This window comes from Gopherus evgoodei, chromosome 7 (assembly GCF_007399415.2).
Source record: "Gopherus evgoodei ecotype Sinaloan lineage chromosome 7, rGopEvg1_v1.p, whole genome shotgun sequence".
In the NCBI taxonomy this organism is placed as follows: domain Eukaryota; kingdom Metazoa; phylum Chordata; order Testudines; family Testudinidae; genus Gopherus; species Gopherus evgoodei.
In genome coordinates, this window is record NC_044328.1 from 23700416 (window position 1) to 23726634 (window position 26219).

General features: G+C 42.1%; 2 protein-coding genes across 3 annotated transcripts in view; one reads left to right on the forward strand and one right to left on the reverse strand.

Moving 5' to 3' along the window:
* The window catches only part of DOCK1 (dedicator of cytokinesis 1), a 541297-nt gene that overhangs the window by 205229 nt on the left and 309849 nt on the right, over positions 1-26219 (forward strand).
* Positions 1-26219, reverse strand: part of INSYN2A (inhibitory synaptic factor 2A) — an 86004-nt gene that overhangs the window by 39586 nt on the left and 20199 nt on the right. For both annotated transcript variants that reach the window (XM_030568321.1, XM_030568322.1), the window contains exon 2: positions 23939-25136. In XM_030568321.1, the coding sequence (XP_030424181.1) occupies positions 23939-25131 (1193 nt within the window). In that variant the 5' untranslated portion in view covers positions 25132-25136. The remainder of the gene's footprint in view (positions 1-23938; positions 25137-26219) is intronic.

Below are 26219 nucleotides of genomic sequence, written 5' to 3' on the forward strand. Positions count from 1 at the left end.
TAATTATAGCACCTGAGTGAAGGAGTTTCTCCCTCAAAACTTCCACCTGGAGTTCGCTGCCGTCTTGGAGGACGGGGGGAAAGAAGGTTCCCAGAGCGTCCCTCCAGGCCTCGTTGGACGCAGCAGACTCTGCGGCCGGCACTCTGGCCTTGAGTGTCGCCGTGAGGTGCATTTCATGGCTTCAGGTTTTAAACCTCCGGCCGGAGCTGCGGTATGCCATTCAGGATTTACCCTTTGTTGGTAAAGGCATCTTCGCGGCAGAGACAGCCCCAGACTGCGAAGTCTGGTGGGCAATAGAATAGGGTCCTAATGCGTCTCAGCATGTATACGCCAGCGACAAAACGCAGGCCTTTCTGGCCCCAGCCGCCATACTCTGTGCCTAGCCAGAGGCAGAACTCTGGCAAACGGCAGGGCCAAGGTGGTCGCAGACGAACGTCAGGACCCCTAAAGAGCCAAAGTCAAGGTCCCTCGCAATTACCACTGGGACCAAAGACGGACCTTCCAAGGTTCACCTGAGGGCGGTGTACCAGTCGCAGGACGGGATCCCGATCCCGCTTTCTCCTGGCATGGCCCCAGTTACTTTCAGATCGCTGGGTCCTGCGCACGATGGAGCATAGGTACCACCTTGAATTTGCTCCAGCCCTGTCCCACTTCAGCGGACGAAAGGGGTAAGGGGTTTTACCCCCGTTATGCCCTAGTCCCCCACTCGAACACAGGTCTCAGACCTTCTTGGTCCTGCACGGACTCAACCGGGTTAGGATAAGGTTGGAGTTCTGCATGGTATCCCTGGGAATCATTATTCCATCCTTGCCTCCTGGGGGCTACTGTGCCACCCTGGATATGAAGCACGCGTACTTTCGCAATGCCATCTTCCCTCCGCACGGGAGATGCCTCCGCTCTATAGCCGACTGTCAATACTCCCGGTTTACGGCCATAGTCGCCGCCTACCGTCGCTGATGTCGGATATGCGTTTTTCCGTATCTGGACGATTCGCTTATCCACGGAGACTCTGAGACACAAACCACTCAGCACGTGGGCATCGCCACGGTCTTATTCACAGGTCAAGGCCTGCTGTTTATTATAGAGCAATCCACTCTGGTCCCCACGCAGAGGTTGGGCTCCATAGGGGCTATCCTGGTCTCCTACCTAGCCGGAGCCTGCTTATCGCAACTGAGATTTTAGGCGATGGCAACAATCATCTGAGGTCTGAAGGCTTTCCCAACGACCTCAGCTCGTTCTTGTCTCGGTCTCCTGGGTCCATGGTTGCCCGCAAGTTTGTAACCAAACACGCCAAGCTCCGCCTCCGTCCTCTCCAAGTCCGGCTCACTGCCCCTGACGGCGGACGCCTCATCTCTCTGCTCGAGTGTTCATAGTCACCTCTGAGCTTAAGGCCTTTGGTCTTCTAGGGAGCTGGCATTCCTCCTCAATTCCCCAAAAATTGAGAGTAGTCCGCCTGGCATGCCAGGGGTTCCAGCGGCAGCTGCGAGGCCGTTGTATCTCGGTGTTTACAGCCAACACAACGACCAGGTGCTTCATAAGTATTCAGGGGGGACATAGTCCCCCCCCGCTTTTTTGTCAGGAGGCCATCCATTTCCGGGTCTTTGGCATGGCCCACTCGATGGAGCTGGCGACGTCCTTTCTCCCAGGCGTTTGGAACGTCCTAACTCTTTGCCTCAGCAGGTCTTTCCTGCCTTACGAGTGATCACTCTGCCCCATGTGAGGCGTCCCGCTTTCCGGAAGTGGAGATGTTTCCTCACACAGACCTGTTCGCTCACCGCGAGAGCAGGAAATGCCAGGTGTTCTGCTCCTTCCAAGATCTCTCCTCGGAATCGATCTTGGACGCATTCCTGATGCCGTGGAAAGGCCAACTGCATTATGCCTTCCCACTGTTCCCACTGGTTCATTAGGTCCTGCTCAAACTCCGCAGGGGCAGAGCGTGCATCATCATGATCACTCCAGAATGGTCCAGGCAGCGCTGACATACCACGTTACTCGGCCTGGCAGCCCAGACCTCATCACTCAGGGCAACGACAGGCTTCGTCACTCGGACCTGCAGCCTCTTCGCCTCACGGTGGCTGCTGCGTACCTGAGTCGGGGTGACAGGCAGCCTTCCACCTGGTCGACGTACCGGGCCAGGTGGAAGCGTTTCTTTTACAGCTGCAATACGCTCGATCTTGCTCCTGCTGAGGTCTCGATCCCCTCTGTTTGGCCTGCCTCTGGCCTTCAGCGGCAGGACCTGGCGGTATCAGCGCTGAGGATACACTCGGCAGCCATCTCTACCTTCCAGCAGGCTAAGATGGACGTTCAGTGTTCTCACGCTCTATGGGTTCGAGGTCCCTCAAGGGCTTGGAGCGCTTGCACCCTCGGGTGCGCCGCCCAGCCCCGACCTGGGACCTCAACCTAGTCTTGGCCAGACGGGTCTCTGAGATCAGAGCTCTTACGGGGGTTCCGCCGTACACTAGGTTTCACAATGACAAGGTGCAGTTATGACCGCACCCGGCTTTCCTCCCTAAGGTGGTTTTGGCTTTTCATGTTACCCACAGTTCAACGCAATGGGCACAACCGTTGCACTCCTTGGACATCTGTGGAGTGCTCGCATTATATTGTGCTGACAGAACCTTTTCCTAAGGTGCCCCAGCTCTATCCCGGTGCGGGCCAAAGGGAGGGCTTGCTTGTTCTCCTCTCAGAGGATCTCATCTGGGGTGATGGCGGACATCCCCACTTGTTATGATTTGGCTCATATTTCCCCAAGCCACATCAACGTGCATTCTACCAGGGCTCAGGCTTCATCTGCCGCCTTGCTGGCTCGTGTTTCTACCCACGAGATCTGTCGCGAAGCTCCATTGGTCCTCGGTCCATACCTTTGCTTCGCAGTATGCCCTGGTTCAGCAGTCAAGAGAGGCTGTAGCCTCTGGCTCAGCAGTTTTATTCTGCCACATTTCACTCCGACCCCACCGCCTTTGTAAGGCTTGGGATTCACCTAACTGGAATGGATATGAGCAATCACTCGAAGAAGAAAAGACGGTTACTCACCTTTGTAACTGTTGTTCTTCGAGATGTGTTGCTCATATCCATTCCACACCCGCCCTCCTTCCCCACTGTCGGAGTAGCCGGCAAGAAGGAACTGAGGAGCGGGTGGGCCGGCAGGAGTATATATGGAGCGCCATGGTGGCGCCACTCTAGGGGGCGACCTGCCGGCCCACTGAGTTGCTAGGGTAAAAGTTTTCCGACGAATGTGCACGCGCGGCGCGTACACCTAACTGGAATGGATATGAGCAACACATCTCGAAGAACAACAGTTACAAAGGTGAGTAACCGTCTTGTACTGAGACAGACATGTTCTACAAGAATGAAAAAGAAATTGCTGATCCGTGAGTATTTTAGAAGACGGTTGTGTGTATATTGTCATTGTCGCCTATCACTCGATATGAGGATGTCGTCTGCGGGGAAAATTGGAGAGGGGGTTCATTGGTGAAACTTAAGATGGCTGTGGAGTCCAGTCTGTGTTCAACAGGTTTTTCCACATATATGATGGGTGGTTGCTTGGACAGAGCACAACCGGTGGCTGGGATTCTGTACAATTTCCTTCTTCCTCTGCTGTTTCTCAGCCTCTTGAACAAGGCAGTTCTCTTCAAAATGGAAAGAGGTTTGATGTATGATGCAACACCATTTCAGTCTATTGTCAGTTAGCTCTTCCCAATTCATGGGGCCAATGCCTCCCTTCTTAAGATATATTTTCAGGTGTCCTTGTAGCATTTCCTCTTTTCCCCTGTGGGTCTTCTTACCATGACTAAGTAGAGAAAAGAGGACTTGCTTCAGAAGATGAGGATCAGCCATCTGCACACAATGGCCAGCCCAGTGACGTTGATATTTCATAATCTTCACCTCAACAGTGGTGATGTTAGCTGCAAAGAGAATGCTGGTATTAGGGTGACAATCTTCTTATCTGATATGGAGAATCTTCCTAAGACAGAGCTGTTGCTAGCACTGCAGATGCTTAAGATGGGTTCAGTATGTCACTCATGTCTTGCATCCATAAAGAAGAGTGGGGATGACTACTGCATTGTAGACCAGGATCTTAGTTTTCGTATGAAGACCTCTGTCAATAAAGACACGATGAAGCTACTTTCCAAAGGATGTGCTGACACGAAGGATCCAATGTTCAATCTCCACATCAAGATTGGCTGTCTGGGAAAGGTGGCTACCAAAGTAAGGGAAATTTTCAATGCTTTCCAGGAGTTCATCACCATTGACAATTAGTGGGAGAAGGGGGGCAACTTATCGCTAACATATCCCAGGCTATGATAGGCAACTATGAAAAGATCTGGGGTGGATTGTAAGTCAGCCTTGCTGTGCACAAGGATGGTACAGTTGTCAGCATAGCGAAGGTCAGTAATAACAGTCCTGGTGACTTCAGTTTTAGAATGAAGATTCCACAGGTCAAGAGCTGGCTGTCCATGCAATACACAATCCCAATTCCAGAAGAAAGACAGTCACGAATAAGCATCAAGATCATATCAAAATAGATGGAAGAAATGGTTAGTTCGCTAACACAGCCCTGCTTAACACCAGTATGGATGGTGAACGAGTCCATCTCCAACCCATTACAGAGGATGGTGGCGGTCATCCCATCATGAAATGGCCTGAGAACATGAACGCACTTAATGGACAACCGAACCTAGACAGCACCTTTCATAATGTTGCATGATTAATGAAATCAAAGGCCTTAGGTCAATAAATGCCATAAACAATGGCTGGTGTTGTTCTCTACATTGCTCTTGGATCTGTCGTGCAACAAAAATCATGTCGGAGAGGACGGCAATGCCTCAGTAATTCCCACACATTGACTTGTTCCCTTGCCAATATTGTGACCATTTTTAGGAATTCTTTAGGTCGGATGAAATTTCTTCATTAACCCAAATTCTAATAAGAAGTTGATGAAGTTTTTGCACAAGTGCCGTTTCACCAGCTTTGAAGACTTCCAACAGGATGCTGTCTGGGCCTGGTGCCTTGTTGTTTCTAGTCTGAACGATGGCATGCCAAACTTTCTCAGGAGATAGGGGGCAAGCAAGAGATTCTATTACAGAATGCTGGAGAATGGACTCAGTGATGGCAGCTGAGACTTCAGATTCGTGGTTAAGTAGAGTCGAAGTGCTTCTTCCAACATAGCTTGAGGGCTACATTGTCCTTAGGAAGGGTGGAGCTGTCCTGGGATCGCAGAGGGGTTGTGCTGCTTTAGCTTGGCCCATAGATGTCTTTCATTGCTTTAACAAAAGCAAACGCTTCTCATATCAGGCTGATTGGTGAAGCTCTGGATCTCCACAGCCTTTGTTTGCCCCCATTGGTTCTTGATGTCACACAGCATTCTTTGAACAAGAGCTTTAAGCCGATAAGTCTCATTTTTGCTAGTTAGAGAGTTCATTTTTCGAGGTGCAAAATGTGCTTCTCTTCTTATGAATAAGTGCTAGAATTTCCTTGTTGTTCTCATCAAACCAATCCTGATGGCGGTGGATGGAGTATCCAGTCGACTCTCACATGCCTTGTGAATAATGCTCTTGAACTCCTCCCAGTGTGTTTTGATATCATTGATGATGTCAGATGGGTCAACGAGACTCTCGATGAGGCATTATGAAGGGTCTCAGGACTAGCATGATTTACAGGTTGTTTATAGTGTTTTGGTCCAAGCCACCTTCACGATTGATCTGACCAAATGATGGTCTGTCCAGCAGTCACCCGTACCTCTCATGATTCATGTAATATGGACGTCAGTACAATCACGGGTTCTGACGATGACACACCAGTCAGGAAGATGCCAGTGTGTGGAAACTGGGTGTTTCCAAAGATGGTATTTGAGGTAAGCAAATCATGCTCCATACATTTGCTGATGAGGGGAATGCCATTAGAGTTGACTTTCCCCAACCCTTCTTTTCCAGTGGTACCTCTCCAGAGTTCGGGGTGTCGCCCAACTCTTGCATTGAAGTCGTCCATGAAGATGAGCTGGTCTTCCTTAGCTGTGTCATTGTCAAGTGTGGAAGCAAATGCTCTGATGACCATCGCATACTGGTTGTTACTAAGATTAAGACAAAGAGTCATGAGACATTTGTGAATACCCATAGGGAGTTTTAAAAGCTGACTAGCAATCTTGTTCTTGATGGCAAAACCAACCCCATGAATATGCCTCCTTTTAGACTACTTTCCTTCCCAAAAGAAGGTATAGCCTGGACTGGGAATTGAGAACGAGTGAGCTGGCAACAGAATCGGTCTAACTTCCTGTTTGGCCTTGGGCAAGTCACTTGACCTCTCTGCCTTTTTCCACTCCCATCCTTTGTCTAGTTTCTATGTTCTTTGGGAGCAGGAACTGTCTCAATATGCTTGTACAGCACCTAGCACAATGGGGCCTTAGTCTTACCATGGGCATCTAGGCACTAATATGATACAAATAATAAACAATAAATAAATGGATTGACATGGACAGACATCTTTGTGACTTGTAGACTAGTGACAAAAAACAGGCTGCAATTTTTTTTTTAAAGGAGCCTAAGGAAGTTAAGCTCCAAAATCCCACTGAAATTCATTTGGAGTTGAGCTACCAACTGCCTTAGGCTTTTTTGAAAAGCCTCATCTTAATGCATAACAGAATCTTCCTTGCATTTGACTTGTCATTTGCTAGATTAATTTGATTGGGAGACTATGGAGCTAAGAAACTGAAGCCCAGATGTTCTCTCTAATGTCTTCAATTGCTGTTTGGATGATGTGTAGCGGAGTCTAATTCTCTGCATTCTTGTATATGTGTAAAAAGAGTTCAAGTAGCCTTCCTATTTTTTAATAATCTTTTAGTGAAGCGATTACAAACTAGGGAATCCTTCATATTGATCCTTACTTCGTGGCATGATTTCCATAGATGTGACTATACTGTACTTTAGTACAGTAAGTATTCGCTTTAGATGTAATACACCAAGTGATAAACTAAGCACAACCACCTGCAAGGGAGATAAATAGAGAATTTTTTTCTAAAGACTGAAATTTAAAATGAAAAACTAGTTAAACTTGTTTCTGAGGAGGGCAATGGGATTTTGAAATCCTTTTGACGTGACAATTTTGGCTGCTCCTCACTATTGAGGAAGTTTGTAGAACTTAGCAGGGCCTGTGCAAGGATGTTTCGTGCCTTAGGCGAAACTTCCATCTTGCCCGCCCCCAGCGCCCTGAGGCATGCCCCCCCCACGGCAGCTCCCCTCCTCTGCCCTGAGGTGCTCCCCCTTGCAACAGCTCCACCCTGAGGCACCTCCCTGCCCCACCTCACCCCTGCTCTGCACACTAGCACCCCGAGAATGCCATGCCTCCCAGGCTTGTGGCGCCTAAGCTGATTGGTGCCGCAAGCCTGGGAGACAGGAGAAGTGAAGCAGCTCACTCCTGCCCCCAGCATGCTCGGGGAGGAGGTGGGGCAGGGGTGAGCTGGGGCGGAGAGTTCTCCTGCATGCCTCCCCCCCTTACTTGCTGCAGACAGCCCTCCCCACGCTCCCTTGCCCCAGCTCCCTCCACCTAAATGCTGGTGGTGACCGGGGCGGCTGAAGATCCAGCCACTGTGGTCACTGCCAAAGAAAATGGTGCCCCCCAAATCCCAGTGCCCTGGTCACCTATATGGTTGCACCGGCCCTGGAACTTAGACTTGCTGTACAAATGTATAGTAAAAATTTAGGCTCTGATCCTGCAGAGACTTAAATATGTGCTTGCAGTTCCACACTGTGACTAGTTCCACTCACAGTGGACTACTCACAATGTGTATAGTTAAGCGTATGAATAAGTCTTACAGGCTTGGGGCCTTAAAATGGAAATCCTGGTTGTAACTTGGTAACTTACCAAGTTCATACATTTTCTTGCTACTGGAAAAGCATGAAACAGTTAACACTGTATTTAAGTTCAGCATATGATTTAGGTTACCTCTTGCACTCTCCTTACTGGAGGAAAATTAAATATGTAAATTTGTCAGATTACTGGTATAGCAAATCCTCCTAGTATAGACACAGCTCCTATTGGCAAAAATTTGCTTTTTGTGGTATAGTTTATACCAGTTCCCTGAATGAAAAAAGTGTTTGTTGGTGTATAATTGCATCTGTGGTATGTGCTGGTATAAAAAAGGTCAAAAATCATACTCTCATTATTGTGCTGACAAAAGATTCATGGGAGGACCTAGCCTTAATGGTGCTGTACTTGCATTATATTTATAAGTACAAGCACAGGGTTTTCATTTCCAGACACTAATGTGCATTGCTTTGCTAGTACAGTGATAATTGAGAACATATTCTTAACTGTTCCTTCATGCTTTATAATTTTATTCTAAAAATTCTCTTGAGACTTTGGTGTTCAAGGTCTTCACCTGAATGTAAATTTGACATTGTTTTTCTGCTTTACATTTGTTTCTACCTCACTTTTTTTTCCCCTAGATGAAATTTTGTAGGTGATTAGTCTGTGGTATATGCTAGGTCCCTCTGATACTCCTGGGGAAATTCTGCATTAGAATTTACGCAATGAAGAAGTTGTGCAGAATTTAATTTTTCCCTGCAGAATTGGTGCTGCAGAGCTGCTGGCCGCCACTAGTGGCCGCTGGACCCAGCGGAGCCAGGCTTTCCAGCTTGCAAATACAGGACACCGCGTGTGTGTGTGTGTGGAGTGGGGGAGATCTGGAGGGTTCTGGGCAGCTACGGTTCCCAGCATGTTTTGAAGGAAGGCGGCAGCGTGCAGGAAACAGCATACAAGCCTGGGACCCAGCATCAGGCTGTTTCTCTCTCTGGATCCCTGGGCTCTGAGGAATAGGGGGTACAGGTGTCTGGGATGGGGGTGCCCCGTGGCTGGGCTCTGGAGGATAGAGGTGCGGGTGTTTGAGCTGGGGAGGTAAGAGGTGTGAGTGTCCAGGCTGAGGGTAACCCTGTGGCTGTGCACTGGGAGGAGGGGATGCGGGTGTGTGGGCTATGGGGTGAGCATGGCTGGGCTATGGTGGGAGGGGTGCAGGTGTGTGGGCCCTAGGGTGTCCTGTGGCTGGGCTCAAGGGGGAAAAGGTGTGAGTGTTGGAGATTTCTCCCTCTTTTTCCCCAAGATGAGTCCAGCTCAGGTGCCCAACAAAAGCAGAACAGAGAAACGAACTGGGCTGTCATAGTGGTTTCTTAACTCTTTACTCCTGGAAGAATCTTTTTTGTTGTCTGTGTTTTTACAGACATACTTGCTAACAGGTATTTTGAAATAAAAGTACCTAAATGAAACTAGTGCGATTATATTGTGTTATTTTGACAAATAAAATATGCAGATTTTTTTTGGCACAGATTCCCCTAGGAGTAATCTGACCATGTGATCCCAGGAAAAGTACATCCTTGCTTAGATTAAAGTTTTAGTTCATGGTCAGAATCAGAATCTAAATACCTGTGTCCAACACAACACTATCATATGTAGGTCAAGGTAAAATTTGGAGCAATCAGTCTAGGCTGTGGCCTAGGTTGACTCCAAGTGAGGCTAAAGAGTATTGAGCATCAGCTGTGTTCGTGCCAATGGGAATGTGTTACAACAGTCAGTGGAAGCTAATTATTTAATACTGTCCCATAGCGCCTCGCAGAGACCACAGAATGGCCTTAGATAGCTAGTGTCAATAGGTCAACCCAACCAGAACCCGCTTCCCAATATATGTCGCCAGTCACAGTCACATGATTTCTAGTTCTTTCATGGAGGTGAACATTATCCTACTGATTCCTGAAGTATCTGATGAACCTAGATCTATAATGGATGCTAAGAACATATCACAGAGGGCTTCCCTTTAGCCAGAGGCCACCATCAGAGCTTTGCGCTGATGCATCAATATTTCACAAATTTGGCTGGCACAATTAATACCAACATTTGTACAATGTAACGCATGCCCAGAAATAATTTCAACCAACATAATTCAAGTTTAGTGCTATTGTGGATATTGGATATAACAGCAAATACACTGAATGCATGTGAAAGGTCTGTGTGCAGATGCCATGACTCCCTTTAGTTTGCATGAAGCTAATAATTTTAGTTGAGCACCTCTGATCTAATCCGTAATGTAGACAAAGCCATAGTATCTCTGACCTTGGCTGGCTTGAAGATGACCTAACATTATTCCTTTCCTTTTATGATAGTGATTGACATCCTTAAAGGCCAGTGTGTGTTGGGGGATGGTTTTTCCCCGACTCTGGTCACCAAGTGGGAGAGTGTCCACACTTGGATTAACTGAACCCTGAGTAAGGCATCTCCCTTCTTCAGGGGAACAGTGGTGACTGGCAGGTGCAATGAGGGTGGGAGGCAGTTCTCAGCCTGACCAAATTTGTTGCTGCACTGTTGGCAGAGGATCAGGGGCCGCCCCTTGACTGTCACTATGGCAGTTTTCATTTGCAGGCACTAAAAGGGGAGGGGGAAAGTCCTGGAACAGTCACCATAGCAAATTCTGTACGCAACTGGTTTGATCAATAGTAGCAGCAACATGATAGTAAAAGTAACCCACGAAAAGGATTGATGTTTTAAATGAAAAAATACCACACTCTTCCAAACAATTTGGGAATAATGAGAATGCAGATTTTGTACTCCTACTTACTGGGGCCTTCATCTCAAACTTTATACTACATTGATTTTAACCTTGAAATTACTTATTTGGCTCATGATGAATAGTGGGTCCAAAAATATTGAATTACATGATGGCTCAATTATGAGCTTTTTCAAACTGTTCCCAGGTCAGTACTTTGTGGTGTTGGTGGTTAAACTTCATTTTGACAGTTGCAACTAGATGACTAATCTCCTTTTTGAGCTTTGTGTTTGTATTGAATAAGTCCAGGACAACAATTTCAAGTGTATTTTTTCCCATATAAACTATATTTATTCTGAGATTAGTCAGGAATTAAAATTTTATTTTAATTTCCGCATGGCGTTTTTTAATAAGGCAGCATATCTAGTAGTTAGAGACCAAAAGTGGGAATCAGGGGTCTTGAGTTATATCCCTGACAGATGAGTCATAGAATCCATATGTCAAGAACCATATGATGTTCATGAAATCACTTTGTGCCTTGATTTTTCCATAAATAAAATCAAGGAAGGTAATAAAAGTGCCAGGTATTTTAATAAATATTTAAAATTTAGCCAAAGTATACTCTTTTACTGGAACATGATGTAATAACTGTATCCTGCACTAATAAATTCTGTGGCAAAGCACTTATCACCACATTATTGGAGAGTATACTCAAAGCTGTTACACTAAAATGAACTCTCTTTTTTCAGCACCTGCAGTCTGTCATAAATCTCTTCTCTGATTTACCACTGAACCTCATCACTACATATGCTCCCAACCAACATCTGACCCTGTAGCCCACCCCCTTATGCACTTCTTCTGTGTCCCCACACTGCTGCTCCTTGACGTTTAGGAATACTTGTATTCCTTCTTCCCATTTCTCCCTACAGTCCACCCCCAGCAAAACCCCACCTAAATTTTAAAAGAATTTCTATAGTGTGTAATATCTGGGATTAGCTGGGATCATGTGTTTGCCTTATGCAAATCTGCCTTTGTGGATTATGGCCTTCATAACTCCCTATCACTTTATGATCCCTAGTTGAATTGTTTCTCAACTGTACAGTGATTATTCGGCTCTTGGTATTGTGGCTAATAGCCTTTAGTCAGAGTACTGGGATTTATAACCAGACAGTTATTATGCAAATTAAAATCTCTCAACCAATCATACTGTAGTGAATTTCATAACAGAGGATTAACGACATATTTATGGATCAGTAACTGTATAGAAAACCCTGAACTCTGGTTGGCTGAGATGGTTCTACTTTCAATACATTATCAATAAGTATAACATTTTTAAATGCTTATTTTCTGACAACTGTCAAGGAAAAAGATATAAAACAAAATTGAAATTGCCAACCATCTATACATTGTATAATATTTTCAGATGTACTTTATACTGAAATGTCATTCAAATACTCCTTTTCTGCATGTGAGATTCATAATCACATGTTGGCTTATAATAATAAAGTATTGTATGGTCCAATAGTCACTATGCAAAAAAACCCTGATTTCAAATCCTAAATATTCAAAGTATCATGAAATAAAGGAGATACAATAGGAAGAGTAACCTGCAACATTACTAAATGTATAGTATCTGTAGTTAGGGCTAAAAATTTATGCAAGAAAAAAAACAGACTATCAGGGTTGGAAGGGACCTTAGGAAGTCATCTACTCCAACCCCCTGCTCAAAGCAGGACCAATTCCCAGAGATTTTTACCCCAGTTCCCTAAGTGGCCCCCTCAAGGACTGAATTCACAACCCTGGGTTTAGCAAGCCAATGCTCAAACCACTGAGCTATCCCTCCCCCCAAAGGATAGAACTTTTTATTCGTGTGTGCAGATGTGTTGAACTTGAATACCTCTTTTCAGATCTTAATTTTGTTTTCCTATTTGTGTGAACTCAATTTATGGCAGAGTTTGTGAGACCTTTCTGTAGTGCACATCTGGTTCTCTGGTGACTTGTGACAGATAAAGTAGAAGGAAGAAAACTTTGAGCATCTTGGTAGAAAGCGGAAGCAGTTACAGATAGGCTCTGGCACAAGGAATTATAGTGAGACTGATCTGAAGGGGATGGTGAACGATGTCATCTCTTCCACCCAAGTAGCTGCTGAATCATGCCATGCTGAACTATTTTGGAATGTGAATTGCCTTGTTATATATCTCTATTCAATTCTAGAACCTGGCATTTTTTATGAAGAATTATTAGCCTACTTTTTGTGGAAAATCACTTGCATCCAAGATCTCTTTCAGAATGCTAGGAAACAATGGACATCCATCCATCCATCCAATAAAGTGCTATCAACCTAACTCATTCATGCAACAAGAGGCACTGCAGAAAACTTAGCCACCACCTGTAAATCTGATCCCTAACTGCCTTGATTCTCTTTCCCAAGGCAAGAGTATGAGACCTATTAGATGAGACTGTTGCCAACTCTCTTGAGGAGGAAAATCTACCATCCTAAAGTACCCCATAACCCAACCAGCAATTAAACCATTGCTCGAGCCAACTGTTCTCTTTTACTAACACCCAGTATGTAACCTCTTAAGTAGTTTACTTAGAAACAGGAAGCTCACCAAGGGTTGCCTCCATCTTGCTTGAATATTCTAATACCCTGGATCTCTCCTGATCAGTTTTCAGGCTAGGACATGGAACAGAGATGGTGCTGGTGGCAATGAGGGGTGATTTAGTTGTGGTTATGGACAAAGTCTGCATAGCCATACTTATGTTGTTGGACTGCTTTGCCAGTTTTGATACAGTTGACCATAGGCATCAGCTCCTCTGCCTCTAAGGTTCTTAGTTGTGGAGTCCTCCAAAGATCCACTGGGAGATTGCTGGCATAATCAATATTGTTGCACAATCCACAAATGAAGCCCAGCTGTTACATCATATCAAACACAAATAGCACCATCTCCCACCTATCAAAGTGCCTGACCGAGATCAGCAACTAGCTGAAATGCAGCTGACTCTAAAACTGAATCTTGGAAAGACAGCATGATGCTGTGATGGTTGTGAGGGAGGAGGAAGAGACAGACACACCCAGTACACTATTGATTCCATACAGAACCATCAGATAGCTAAAACTGTGCAAAGATTTTGTACCCAACTCAACTCTTTGTTGCCCCTGGATACCCAGATTGTGTGTCTTAGACTATTTCCATCTACATCATATAAGTATACTGCATATACGCATTTATGGTGTTGATTCTCTGGATCTAGATATTAAAGTGCTGAAGTCAACTGTTGGTTCAGAACACAGCAGCCTGTCTGCTCAGCAATGTAAACCACTGAGAACACATCACAACCATGCTTTCTGCTCCTTATTAGGATCTCCACTGAAAATCAGGTCAAAGTAAAGATTTTGGTCTTCATCTTCAAAGCTCTCCATAGAACTGGACTGAGTTTACATAAGAACCACTTCACCCAGTGACCTCCCACAATAGTTATGGCTCACTGCAACCTCAAAAGAAAGACTAACATGGAGAAGTTTTATTGCTGACTGACTCGCAAATCTGGAACTTGCTCCAGAATCAGTGCTGAACCCTCAGCAGTTTCAAAGCTAAACTGACCTCTTCAGTCTAGCCTTTGCACAATAAAAGCCCACACTCGTGAAGGCCATTTTTTTCCTGATGGGGGTGAAAGAGTTGAATGTATCTCTGTGTACTTCATAGTTTTGGGAGGTGCTCTGACACAACTGTCATGGTTATCTCATAGGAAAGAGAGATTAATCTCTCTGAGAACAATACCATTTCAAACATGGATACCTTTTAAGCTTTGCGTATCTCATTTTAGCATGTTTGGATAGATATCTGGCTCACTGCCCTGTCTCTCTGGCTTTTACCACTGACAGTCAAAATGAATTTATTATAGGATTATTCTACTTATTTAAAGTGAAAATTGGTAATTTACTGTCTAAATAGTATCCTTTGTAAATGATTGATTAGTAGAAAATCTGTCCTAGCAGGTACATAATTTGAAGGGCCATGTGAGGAATGGAGGTCAACTTGACACATCTGAAAAAGCATCTATGACAACTAATATGAATGGATTTATCAGGAAGGCTAGTTAACATTTTACAGCACTACGAAGGAATGCGAGAACTTTTAAAGACTAACACCCTGGAAATATAGTTAGTCATGAATAGCAGAGAATCCAGATCACAGTTACTTCCATATCACTATGGTCCTCCTAGCTTCAAAGATTCTTCATGCTGAAGGACCCTACTCTCAGACACATTTCAGAGTTCCTGCTGAAGGGAAGGTAAAATATGATGAGACTTCAAGTTGTCTTTAGAATCAGTCACATTAAATAGCCCTAGAAGTACGTCAGAATCTCTTCTTTGAATGCCTCAAATCTTGGCTAAGCTGAAAGGCCAGATAGAAAGTTTGATTCCAATTAAATGGCTATTTTTGACAGAAGATATTTTAATTGTGCTTCTATGGTATGTGCAGCCAAGCTATTAGTGAATTAGTAAAATAAGATGTGTTTTCTGGGATCCAAACTTTTTTTTTGAGGAAAAAAGGTAAGTATTAAGATTCTGAAACTCAGTTATTGAAATTTTTCCCACTCGTTTATTTCTTCAAGTTGGATGTTGCTGATGTTTTCTTTTTCAGTGGCTTTGTATGGCTGAACCACTTTAATGGCCTCCTCATTCTGCATTCATTCTTTGTTTTTTTTTTTCCAGATTGCCTTTTGATTTTTCTGATTAGACACATGACAGGGCAGTTATTGTATTTCTAGAACCTTAATTGTCATAATATCTGGGTTCTCTGAAAAGGTATTATAAGGAATACTCTTTGAATAGAGAAAGGTTGTCCTCCCTTTTCTCCACTCTCTAGACATTTAATCCAACAGGAGTAGAATGATCACATCCAATTGCTATGAACACACTGGCCAAAATAATACAAAATGCACATCATGTTCTGAAAGTCACAAGACATGTGTTCAGTTCACATCTAATGGAAATCTGTTTCACAGCTACAGGTTCTTCAGAGAGAAAGCTCTGCCCCCTGCTCCCCCTACATAGATAATACCTTACTTGTATTTGAAGTTGTGATGAAAAATAGGCTGCTAATCTGAACATAGGATAACCATCTGGAGCTAGTTGTGTCCTCACACATCCAGTTGAGACATCTAGCCTGGTTTTGGACATACAGGCCAGAAGTAGGGGGTGAATCTGTGATTAAAACTTGAATCGTGTTGGATCTGTTGATGACCAATCTTGAGTTTAACAGCAAGACCTTCAGTTTGGGGCCCACTGATCCCTCTTGTTCAGAATTCTCAGGCAGTACTGAGTGAAGATGCCTCACTCTGAGTTTTAACCTGGAAGCAGGGAATGTTTGAACAGGTGTGTCTATGCCAGCACAACCAGTATGGGGGAGGTCACGAGGTCTGTATCCCAAGCATGTAGTGTATCCTAAGTCTACCCAGTCACCAATGTGAAGCACTTGTGCTCTATGTCCATTAGGTTTTTATTATGGAAGAGATGTAAGGGGTGGTAGCTATGCTGTGACCTGGCAGCTACCAAGAGGCACCTATATGAACATTTAATGCTCTCATAGGCCCTGGCTGGAGGTGATAGCATGAGGGCCACTGATGACACTGTGGAGCTGGAATGAGGAACACAGGGTCACACAGAGAAAAGAGAAAGCAGTGGACCTTATCTTTCCCTTCCTATTCCCACAAAAAGTATTAGCCACAGAAGTATTACAGGGAAGTAAAGCTATGGAAGTGTCACATGTAAGAATGTGACCCCATGCAAGAAGGCATGCAGTGTTTGTCCCAATATTACTACTTCTTCAAGGAGTGGGAGAAGCTGTCTGAAATTCAGACACTGACAATTTTCAGAATCAGAGTTCAATGAACTTCAGATGTTGGATGTTCCCAAAAGAGGAGTGTTTGTGTGGAGGGTAAGAGAAGTACAGGCAGAGATGCTGGGTTTTTTGAGATAACCTAGAAAATTAAAACACAACTGCTCCTGCTAGTAGTACGGCTGTGTCAAGAAGACAAGGGAAATGTTTGATGGGCAAATGTGGTGACGGTGAAAAGGTGCAGCATAAGTGAAAAAAAACATTCAAGGAAGCGGCAGGCCACTCTGAGCAAGTCTCAACAGTGCACAAACTTGTGTAGAATTGTTTGCCTTGAGCAAGAAGACACATCCAAGGAAATTTGCTGTCTTTGCTTCAGAAGGGTGAGCCACCACAGGTTCCAAGCCATCTTGATACATCTGCACTCAAGAATAATTTATAAACAATGCATCCACTGCAATATGGCAGTACTAGTTTGAAAATTTAGGAGACAGTCTCAGTAAGTCACTAATTCTGCCAGCAAACAAACAAATGTAGAGACTACAGAGCAGAAAGTAAAGTACAGTCACTGTCTTCTTGTCTTCCAAAGGATTGCTGTTACAGAAGCTAAGATTTAAATACATTCAGTGTATAATGTAATTATGTGATTTATCGGTTTCTAGTTATCATAAAAATCTGTTTGTATTGCAGAAATCTGCAAATATGTAGCTGCCTTCTAGTCTTGAGCATCTCCATCCACCATATTGCCTTCCTCCTTGGCCTAAGTCTCACCCACAGTAATTTTATTGAACTTCCCATTCTTGCTTCTGTGCTATGACTTCCCTTAAAAGAGAAGAGCAGGAGGCAGGCAGAAGCAGCTCCTTCCAGAATGAGAACAGGCCACTGTGAGCACCCTGTTCCCACTGGAACTTCTTTTATAGAGTGTATTTATATGGGCTCTTTGATCTTTGCTTTTCCATTTGTGTGTAAGGAGGAAACACTTTGGCTCTAAGTTGTTTAGCTTTTGTGGTTCTTAGGAACCTCCCAAGCGTGGAGACCGTGACTCTCTTGGAGGAAATGCAGGAGTAGAGGCAACCAGCATCAACAGTAGCTGCAGTATTTGTGAGGACAGGAAGAAGCTGCTACTACAAATAGCTTAGAACTATATGGGACATGCCTCTTGCCTCCCGTCTGTCCGTCTCGCACACACATGCTCTCTCTATACTGCTTCCAGTCAGACATGAAAATATTATTCCAAACAATAGCAGTAATAAATATGAGCACCTATATTCATTTGAATTAAGTGTGAATCCTGAATTTTAAACTTTAAAGACTCAGTCAGCTCTACAAGTTCCAAACAGCTGAAGTTAGGAGCTGCTTCAGATCTTTTCAGTACAAATAATTATATATTCTCATTATGGTGCATTTTAAGTTTATTGAAAAATACTATGAAAAGGGCAACAATTTTTCAAAAATTAAGTGACTTAAGAACATAAGAATGGCCCTAATGAGTCAGACCCAATGGTCCACCATGCCGAGTATCCTGGCTTTGACAGTGGCTGATGCCAGACATTTCAGAGGGAATGAACACAACAGGTCAATTTGAGTGATTCATCCCCTGTCATCGAGTCCCAGATTGTAAGTCAATGGGACTTAAGGTCTTAAGTCGCTTAGAATCTTCTGAAAATTTTACCCTGATGGATTTTTCATTGCCATTGCCATATAATCCCATACAGCTCTGCCACATAAATCAGATCCTTTCTACAGAATTTCAGTCTACTTTGCTATAGAGTACAAAGGGCTTATCTTATAGCCATTAGTCATACTTGGAAGTTTCAAAGGACTGGCCACAGATGTTCTACAATTTAACAAATTAAGTATGTTGCAGTCCTCCTAATGCTCAAGCAGTGCATATTCAATGTACATTCCATGTACAGTACTGTAGTTAACCAGTTTTTAGGACAGTGGTTCAACTTCTGCTTTCAGTGGCTCCTGTGCAGCCTCACTGGCATAACTAAGGTTGTACAAATAAAAGAGAATTTGGCTCAAAAAATGTGTATCCATTGCATTTAAATGAGCAATACCTGACTACATGATTATGACAGCTCACTGGGAGGTATTCCAAATATCTTTCCTCAACTGCCAGCAGGGAGTTTGTGATTTGTTGGTTTTTGAATCTGCGTATTGTATCTTTAGTTTTGATAAAGATTACACAATATATAATACATTGTCAGCTTTAACTTACCCTGTAAGTTTAAACCTAAGTTTTAGCTCACTGTATCCCCATCACCATTTTCCATAATCTAAATAAATACATTATAAAAAAAAAAAAAACTTGTGTGGTTTTTTAAAAACAATTCCCTCTTTGAACTTTGGTCACAAGTTAAACATACCAAATTTTGATTTCCTCTGGAAAATCCTATAAAACATTCAGACAGTTCATATGTCAAAACTGTTTTTAATGCTTTTTAAAAAAATAAAACCTCAGACTTTCACTATGGCTAGAAGTGTTTCTTCATGGCCCAATTTTAATGTTCTGTGAAAAGCATACAGGGATCGGCACCCAGTCCAGAGGCAAAAGAGACATCGGATTTTATTTCTCTAAATGTCAGGACTGGGGGAGGAACTGCAACCAATGTACGATTTCTGCATGTAAACCAGAAAGAGCCAAACAGAGCCCTCTACTTGCTGTCAAGTATTACAGCTTCTCTCTCTGCAGCACTTGTTCAGAATGTATTTTCAGTGTAGTGAGGTACTACTGCATGTTGGTACTGTATGAACAAATATGAGTAGAGAGAATGTAGAAATGACAGTCTTAAAAAGTAAACAGGGATGCTTGTCAGCTAGAGGGTGATGCCACTAGCACTGGAGATGTTGATATAGTTATTGCTGGCACAGATATATTTAGTGATGAGTGGTACATAATAGTAGTTCAAGACCTATAAAATAGTGAAAATTACTCCACTGAGCACTAATTCCATGGCACTACCACAGTACTTAAGACCCTGACTTTCTTGAATGGAGGAAAGTCTGATTAAATAATATGTTGAACTTGAATATAAAGATGAAAAAATATAAAGTGGTAGAAATGCTGAGCATTGTGGATATTTTGGCAGCCTGCTACGATAGGCATAGAACTAGAGGAGTATTTTTTGTTTTGTTTTCATAAAACCCAGTAACCAAGGACAGGATCAGTTCAGAACAAGATATTGGAAAAAAGTGAGTATTCTAGCATTATAAAAAAAGGACTGATGGACAGTATGAATAACTTTGTGCATCTGTGATCACTGTAGAAAAAAAGTAGTTATGGATGAAAATTCCTAGAACAATGCAAGGTTTATTTATTTATTCATGAGTTGGGTATTTTGGGGAAGAGTGTGATTAAGATACAATTGGTCTTCATGAGGTATACATTTTCTAAGGGAACAGAATGTTCCCTTAGCTACTCTTATGGAATCTAATCAATGAGCATGGACTTACTCTATGCATAGGGTCAGATTCTTTTTTGTGTTGCTCCGTTGATGCAGTCTGGCAAGCAGATAGATCTGGCATTCTGAGAATTCCCTTGGCAACGGGGGAAACTAGGCTGGCATAGAGGTGGTGTATTCACCTCTTGCACAACACCCACATTTCTAAGTAGGTAGAAATTCTGACTCTGAGAACCACTCAGTGCTAACTGGCAGAGGGGTGACTGTTCTGTAACAGGAGCCCCAACAGGCCTTATAAACTCACAGCACTCAACACATTGCTGACATAGTATTTATCTATAAGGAATGTCATGTGGGATTTTAAATGAATCCAGGACTATACTGATCCTCATAATCATTGTGTGATGTATGTACAGAAGTACTAAATAGATGTCTAAATCAAGGCAGGGTTTACAAACAAGCTTTGAGTCAGACAAAATAAATTGTCTTGCTATTTGTTACGTAAATTAAGGACTGTAAGCCAACACAATGAAAGCTAAATCTGCATAAGGAGTATATGGAGTTGGGAGGACACTAGAGACTAAGGGCTTGTCTCCGCTAAGGGCTTGTCTCTAGTGAAGACCCGCTAAATTGACCGCAGATCACTCTCACGTCGACTCTGGTACTGTACCGGAACGAGATGAGTAAGGGGAGTCAATGGGAGAGCATCTCCCATCGACAACGCATAGTGTGGACCTCGCAGTAAGTAAATCTAAGCTATGTCGACTTGAGTTAAGCTACTAATGTAACTCAAATTGCGTCGCTTAGATCAACTTTCCCCTGTAGCACAAAACTGCCCTAAATCACATAGGGGTATTCCGACTCTGGAGGCAAAACAATGAACTTTGGGAATATCAGAAAGCAAAAAGGACACATCTTTATCCATCACTCAGGGAGCAAAATGGACAGCACTTTTTGCACTCTTGAAAGGTGGATGCTGGGAGACTGCTTTAGGTAAGAGTCTGTTAAAGTTAAGTTTAGCCTCTTAGGGAGCCTGTTATACTTTGTTTTATATGTGACCGTTGATGTTTCCATTATCCTTTTTCAGTACCTCTTAAATACTTATTTCCAATATTAAACATATGATTCTATTCACTATAACTATATCTCAGGGCTGTGATGTTATAAAGGAGCTGATCCTGAAATGTTTCGGTCAAGCTGTGTGTATGTTGTTCCCTTGGAGACAGCAAACCTGGTAACTTCTGACGGTGTCCAGTGATAGCAGCTGAATCCTACAGGGGATACTTTCAGAGAGGCTCTGAGGCTAGAGTATACTTCTTGTTACCTGCGAGGCAAAGTAAGGGCTGGCAAAGGCCTGAGGAGATTGGTTGGGTGGCTAACAGACTGGTGGTGTTAGGGAGCTGACTAGGGTGACTTAGATGTACAGATTTCATAGGGACAGTCCCAATATTTGGAGGTTTGTCTTATATAGGTGCCTAATACTCCCAAGCCCATCCCGATTTTTCACACTTGCTATCTAGTCACCATAGAGCCGACATCCATTTAAGCACAAGCAAGTCTCTCTCTTGCTGAGGCAGTGGGGTAACAAGGTGATTGTCAGTCCAGGGCATCCTGAGAAACTGTCACAGGGATATGTCAAGAGTGTGCCTGGTGCACAAGGGCTAGTGCCAGCTAGTGTACGTTAGGGCAGCCCTACACTCCATCTTGCCATCATAATAAAGATTACACTACATGGTACAATAAAGATTTTACATTCTCTGATCTGTGTCCAGTTATATTTCATATTGTAAGGGATCTGTCTTATGACTCTTTAATATATCATTGTGTTAGCATGACTGTAGTATGCAATATAAACACAATAGGACTTTTTCAAAAATGAAACTCTTCAGCTATTATAAACAAAGACAAACATGTTAACAGTTAGTTAACAGTTCACATGTTGGATTAAGTACTCCAATCTTTAAAATTGAGGCCATTTTCTAAATTCAGACAGATACTAAAATATTGACTTGATCAAGAAAAAAAAGAGTGCATTTAGACTGGAAAGCTGTGTGTTATCTTATATCCATATGTTATGGCCAGCATACAAGCATACACCAAAGGGCGCTTAGAATGTAAATGCTAATGGAACATTTAACATTAGTCAGTGTTGAATTGTCCAGAAGTATTAAATTTTTCCTTGCCTCCAACTGCTTGAACTTGGTGCAGTTCACCTATTTTAAACAATCTGAGCACAGATGAGAGGTGTTGGAAGTGGTTGGGGGGGCAGGAAATAATCCCTGTAGAAAATGGAGTTCTAATACCGCCTATCTTGGTGATCAGAATGAAAACAGGGCTTGTTTTCTGATCAGTTTGCAAGATATGGGGAAGATAGCTGTAACAGTCTATGCTAATATTGTTTGCAGTGATGTTGTAGATGTATTTGTTCTAGGATACAAGAGAAACAAGGTGGGTGAGGTAATATATTGTATTGAACCAACTTAGGTTGGTGACTAGCTTGTCTGTTTCACCAACAGAAGTTGGTTCAACAAAATATATTACCTCATCCATCTTGTCTTTCAGTGCTAATATTGTTAGGTTTGGGTATTATTTTGAAGGTAGACTTTTATTGTTCTAGATTAGGGGAAATACAGGACAAGGGCTTTGTCATGTTGAAAAACTTTAAAAGGGATCATTCACCGATTGAGGTAGGAGTTGTGGTTTTAGGAAAGCGATTCATCAGTGGTATAGGACTGGGTATAGTCCTAATATTGGGTACATTGAATGGACCCATCTAGGTGAGGAGAAATATGGGGCAGAATTGACGGTGGTGGGGAGTTACCCTTTAATTAAAAAGGGCATCTTTGAGTTCATTATTTCAGCTATTGCTTGAGAGAGAGTAGATCCTTAGTCTGAAAGGCCAAACACTATCAGTCTATCCTGAACATAATATAGCCATCTGTAAACAAATGAAAACAGTTATGTGTTCAGAAAACTGGTTGACTTTTAAATTATTTATAAGCATTATATTTAGAGATTTGAGGATTGACAAAACATTCTCTAGTGCCTTAATAATAAACAAATTAAAGTGTAACTCTTAAGTCTACTGTTTGGGTGATGAATACCATCTACTCCAAACACAATGAAAAGGTCTAATGTTTATTTGAGAGGGAAAAACTGAATTTGTTTTTGTTGTTAAATTTAAAACTTGTATATTATAGAAGAGTTTAAAAATGTGTGAGCAACTGTTAGAAAAGTGTTTCTTCTGAAATGCAGCCATTGAGTAAAAACTAGCAAATGACGACAATGAATCCTTATAGTATTAAATGAAGATCATGTATATGGGACACCAAAGGCACCCAAGGGTTGCAATTATCAGATAAAGACTAAATTATCTGTATCTGGTTAAGTAACTATCACTTGCATCACTCGTGCAAAAGTAATAGTACTTGTAGAAAATGTGTAAGCTTATGGAAGAAAACAAATAATTACAAAATAATTTTCCCTTTGGCTGTGATGAAAAGTTTTGCATATTTTGGACAGTATCAGCATTGTGTGGAAGACTTGTTATTCATATATTTCCTTTATATTAAATATCTGAAGTAATACAAATAAGATTAAAAACTTTAAAGTTTAAAGAATAAAACAATCAAGATTCTCATGCAGTTAATGAGATTGTTCAGAGTTGTATTAGTATCCCTTAATCTTAAAACATATTTCTATTATAGAATGAGACTTTTCTTCTAAATTTTAGTGCCATACAGAGAATTATTGTTCATACAAATTGTTGATATAAAAAGCATACTGAATAATGCATATTCTGAAAGGTAGTTTGTTATGTGCATATTAGAAAAAGTGAAATAGCTTCAATGTCATTTCAGGCACTAATCCTCAGACTAATAGATTCAATTCCGTAACAAAAATATATATAGCGAGAAAGATGAATCAACTAAATATTCAACTTAAAGGAATATAAAGAAATAAGACCCATTTTTAAAGATGGCTATGTAGTTAATCTAGGACATATTTCTAAAGCAAAAACATTTAGAACATGTGAAGAATATGACACTGGTTCAGTACTGGAATATACTTAAGATTTATGCTTCTTGTGTAGATTAATTTGGCAAATTTAAATGACAGTACATATTAAGAAAGCTTTTAAAAACAGTTTGGTTTATACTTACCCTTCTCTATGAGCTTCTCCTTTTTCTAACTCCTGAATGACACCCAACAGCACTTTTATGGTTTCCTGGCTTGAGCTGATTAAATTCTCCATCATCTGAAGCTGTGCTTTCAAGTCTACCACTTCTGTGTGAGGCACAATTTGTTGGCATTCTTCACTCACAGCAACTGCTGTCTGACAAGGCTGGTTTTCTTCCATAGGTGAAACATTTATCTGAAGGGTCTGTTCATTACATTCGGCTGATTGGCACTGTGCCTGTGTTGAGCCGGCCTGAGCATTTACTGACTGGGATTGCAGACCATTAAGATGCACAGTTCTCTTTTTTTCCTCATCTGTTGCTGGGCATAGTGACCATTCAGTCTCTGCTGCAGAGTTTTGCAAATCAGGCTGTGTGGCATGTGAACTGGATGCAGGTAAATAAATTGTAGCTACTTCTGTCTTAAACACTTTCCCATGTGCTGATTGATTAGATTCCTCATTATCCAGAGGCACTGTATCATGTTTTGCGTTATCGTGCAGCTGGTAATCAGGCTCTTCTGAAGTAGAGTCTGCTGAGTTTTGAAGAGGAGGAGGTTCTTTAGTACAGCTGTGCAAATCAGTGCTTTTACATGCCTCTGCACAGTTGTCACTAGAAGGCTGATCTACTGCATTCATGCGTTCATAGGTATGGGAAATAAACTCTGCTGTTTTTAGGTCACTGACCTTGCTACAATGAGCAGCCTCCCCTGAGTTTTTACTATCTTCATCCTTAATATCTATTAAAAATCCATTGTTTTGACTCTTAAAGGTATCAACAGCTGAGACGCTTTTAATAATATTCCCTTTTTTGCGGTCCAAAGGGAATGTCTGGTAACACTTCTTAAGATCTGGTGAGGTCTGAACTCCTGTGCTCTTAGTAACATTAGGTATGGACCTTCGTGCGGGCACTGTCATATATTTACGATAAGCTGCTTTATAAGAGATGGGCTTTGTTTCTCTTTTGTCTGCATGCTGTACTGTAGATAGTTGTTTGTCCCTTTGTTCATTCTGGGCCTCGCAGATATCTTTAAATCTCACCTGAAGGGCTTTGTTTCTTTTCTTAATCTGTCGATTGGGATCCAATGCATATTTCATCTCCAAAGCAAGTGAAGCTGCTGGCTCAGCTTCACTTTCTGACGTTGTGAGTAAGCATTTGCTGGATTCCTTACTCACCATGATGCCTGTGTTTAAAAACAGTTTAAGAAGTCTTTTATTAAAACAGAAATGTTTCCTTAATTCAACTATTATAAACTTCTAGAAAATATCTTGTATTTTTAAGTAGTCCCATTTTATCTTTGTGAAAAACAGGCTGTGTGTGGGAAAACTAGATCCTCATGGTAGCTTGAAAAGTTTTACTTCCTTTGTTTTATACCTTACTGCTTTTGGGAGAATTTATGTATTTCTCTGTTGGATATTTTGTTATAATCAGCACTTCATACAATCAAAAAGTTGAAAACACTTATGGGCAGGGTGATTGTCAATGAACAGCGATGGGTTTCTGTGAAAGACACTTCTTTCTTGCAAGAGACATGAAATTTTAAAGTACTAAGAATAGTCCTCCCATTATTATAATTGAGTTAAGTTTTGGCTCTACTAATTTTTTGAACATTGCATAATTAATTTCTGATTAGATTTAAAAAACAATCGTCTTTAAATCCCCTGGCTATAAAATCCAGCTTTTGTAGTTCAAGGGTAGAAATGTATGCACACATCTAAGATCAGAACATCTGAAAGGATTAGTAATTGTCTAGTGAGTATAGAGCTTAATAGGTTTTATTTGTATGTTAGATCATATGGACAGATTAAATATTTGGAACATGTTGCTCTGCTTGAGAAGACATCCAGATTTTTACAACATATTGATAGTTTTTTGCAAGCAAGTACAATGATTATGGTGGAGGGCATTCTTGTTACTGCTTCTGTGTCAATGGCTTCATCTGAAGTCTTTTAGTTTTAAAGACAAAAAAACAGTTATCGCCAATTTAAAAAAAAATTTTTTTTCTATAGTAACTTTTTTTTGTACAGTAAGCCTGTTATTGTTTACAATATCCGATAGTTAAAACAGAGAAATTCTCTCAAAGAAATAGTAAAATATGGAGCTCTGTTTTGAGCATTCAGTTTTCATCCTGTGCTGAACTATGAAGTGTAGCTAAGATCCAGGTGGCTGGCTGATTATTCCACATTAGAGTAACACCTGAATTTATTATGCTGCTTCACAGCAGTTTTATGTGCATGGAAAAGTTTACATGATTGCTGAAGTAAGA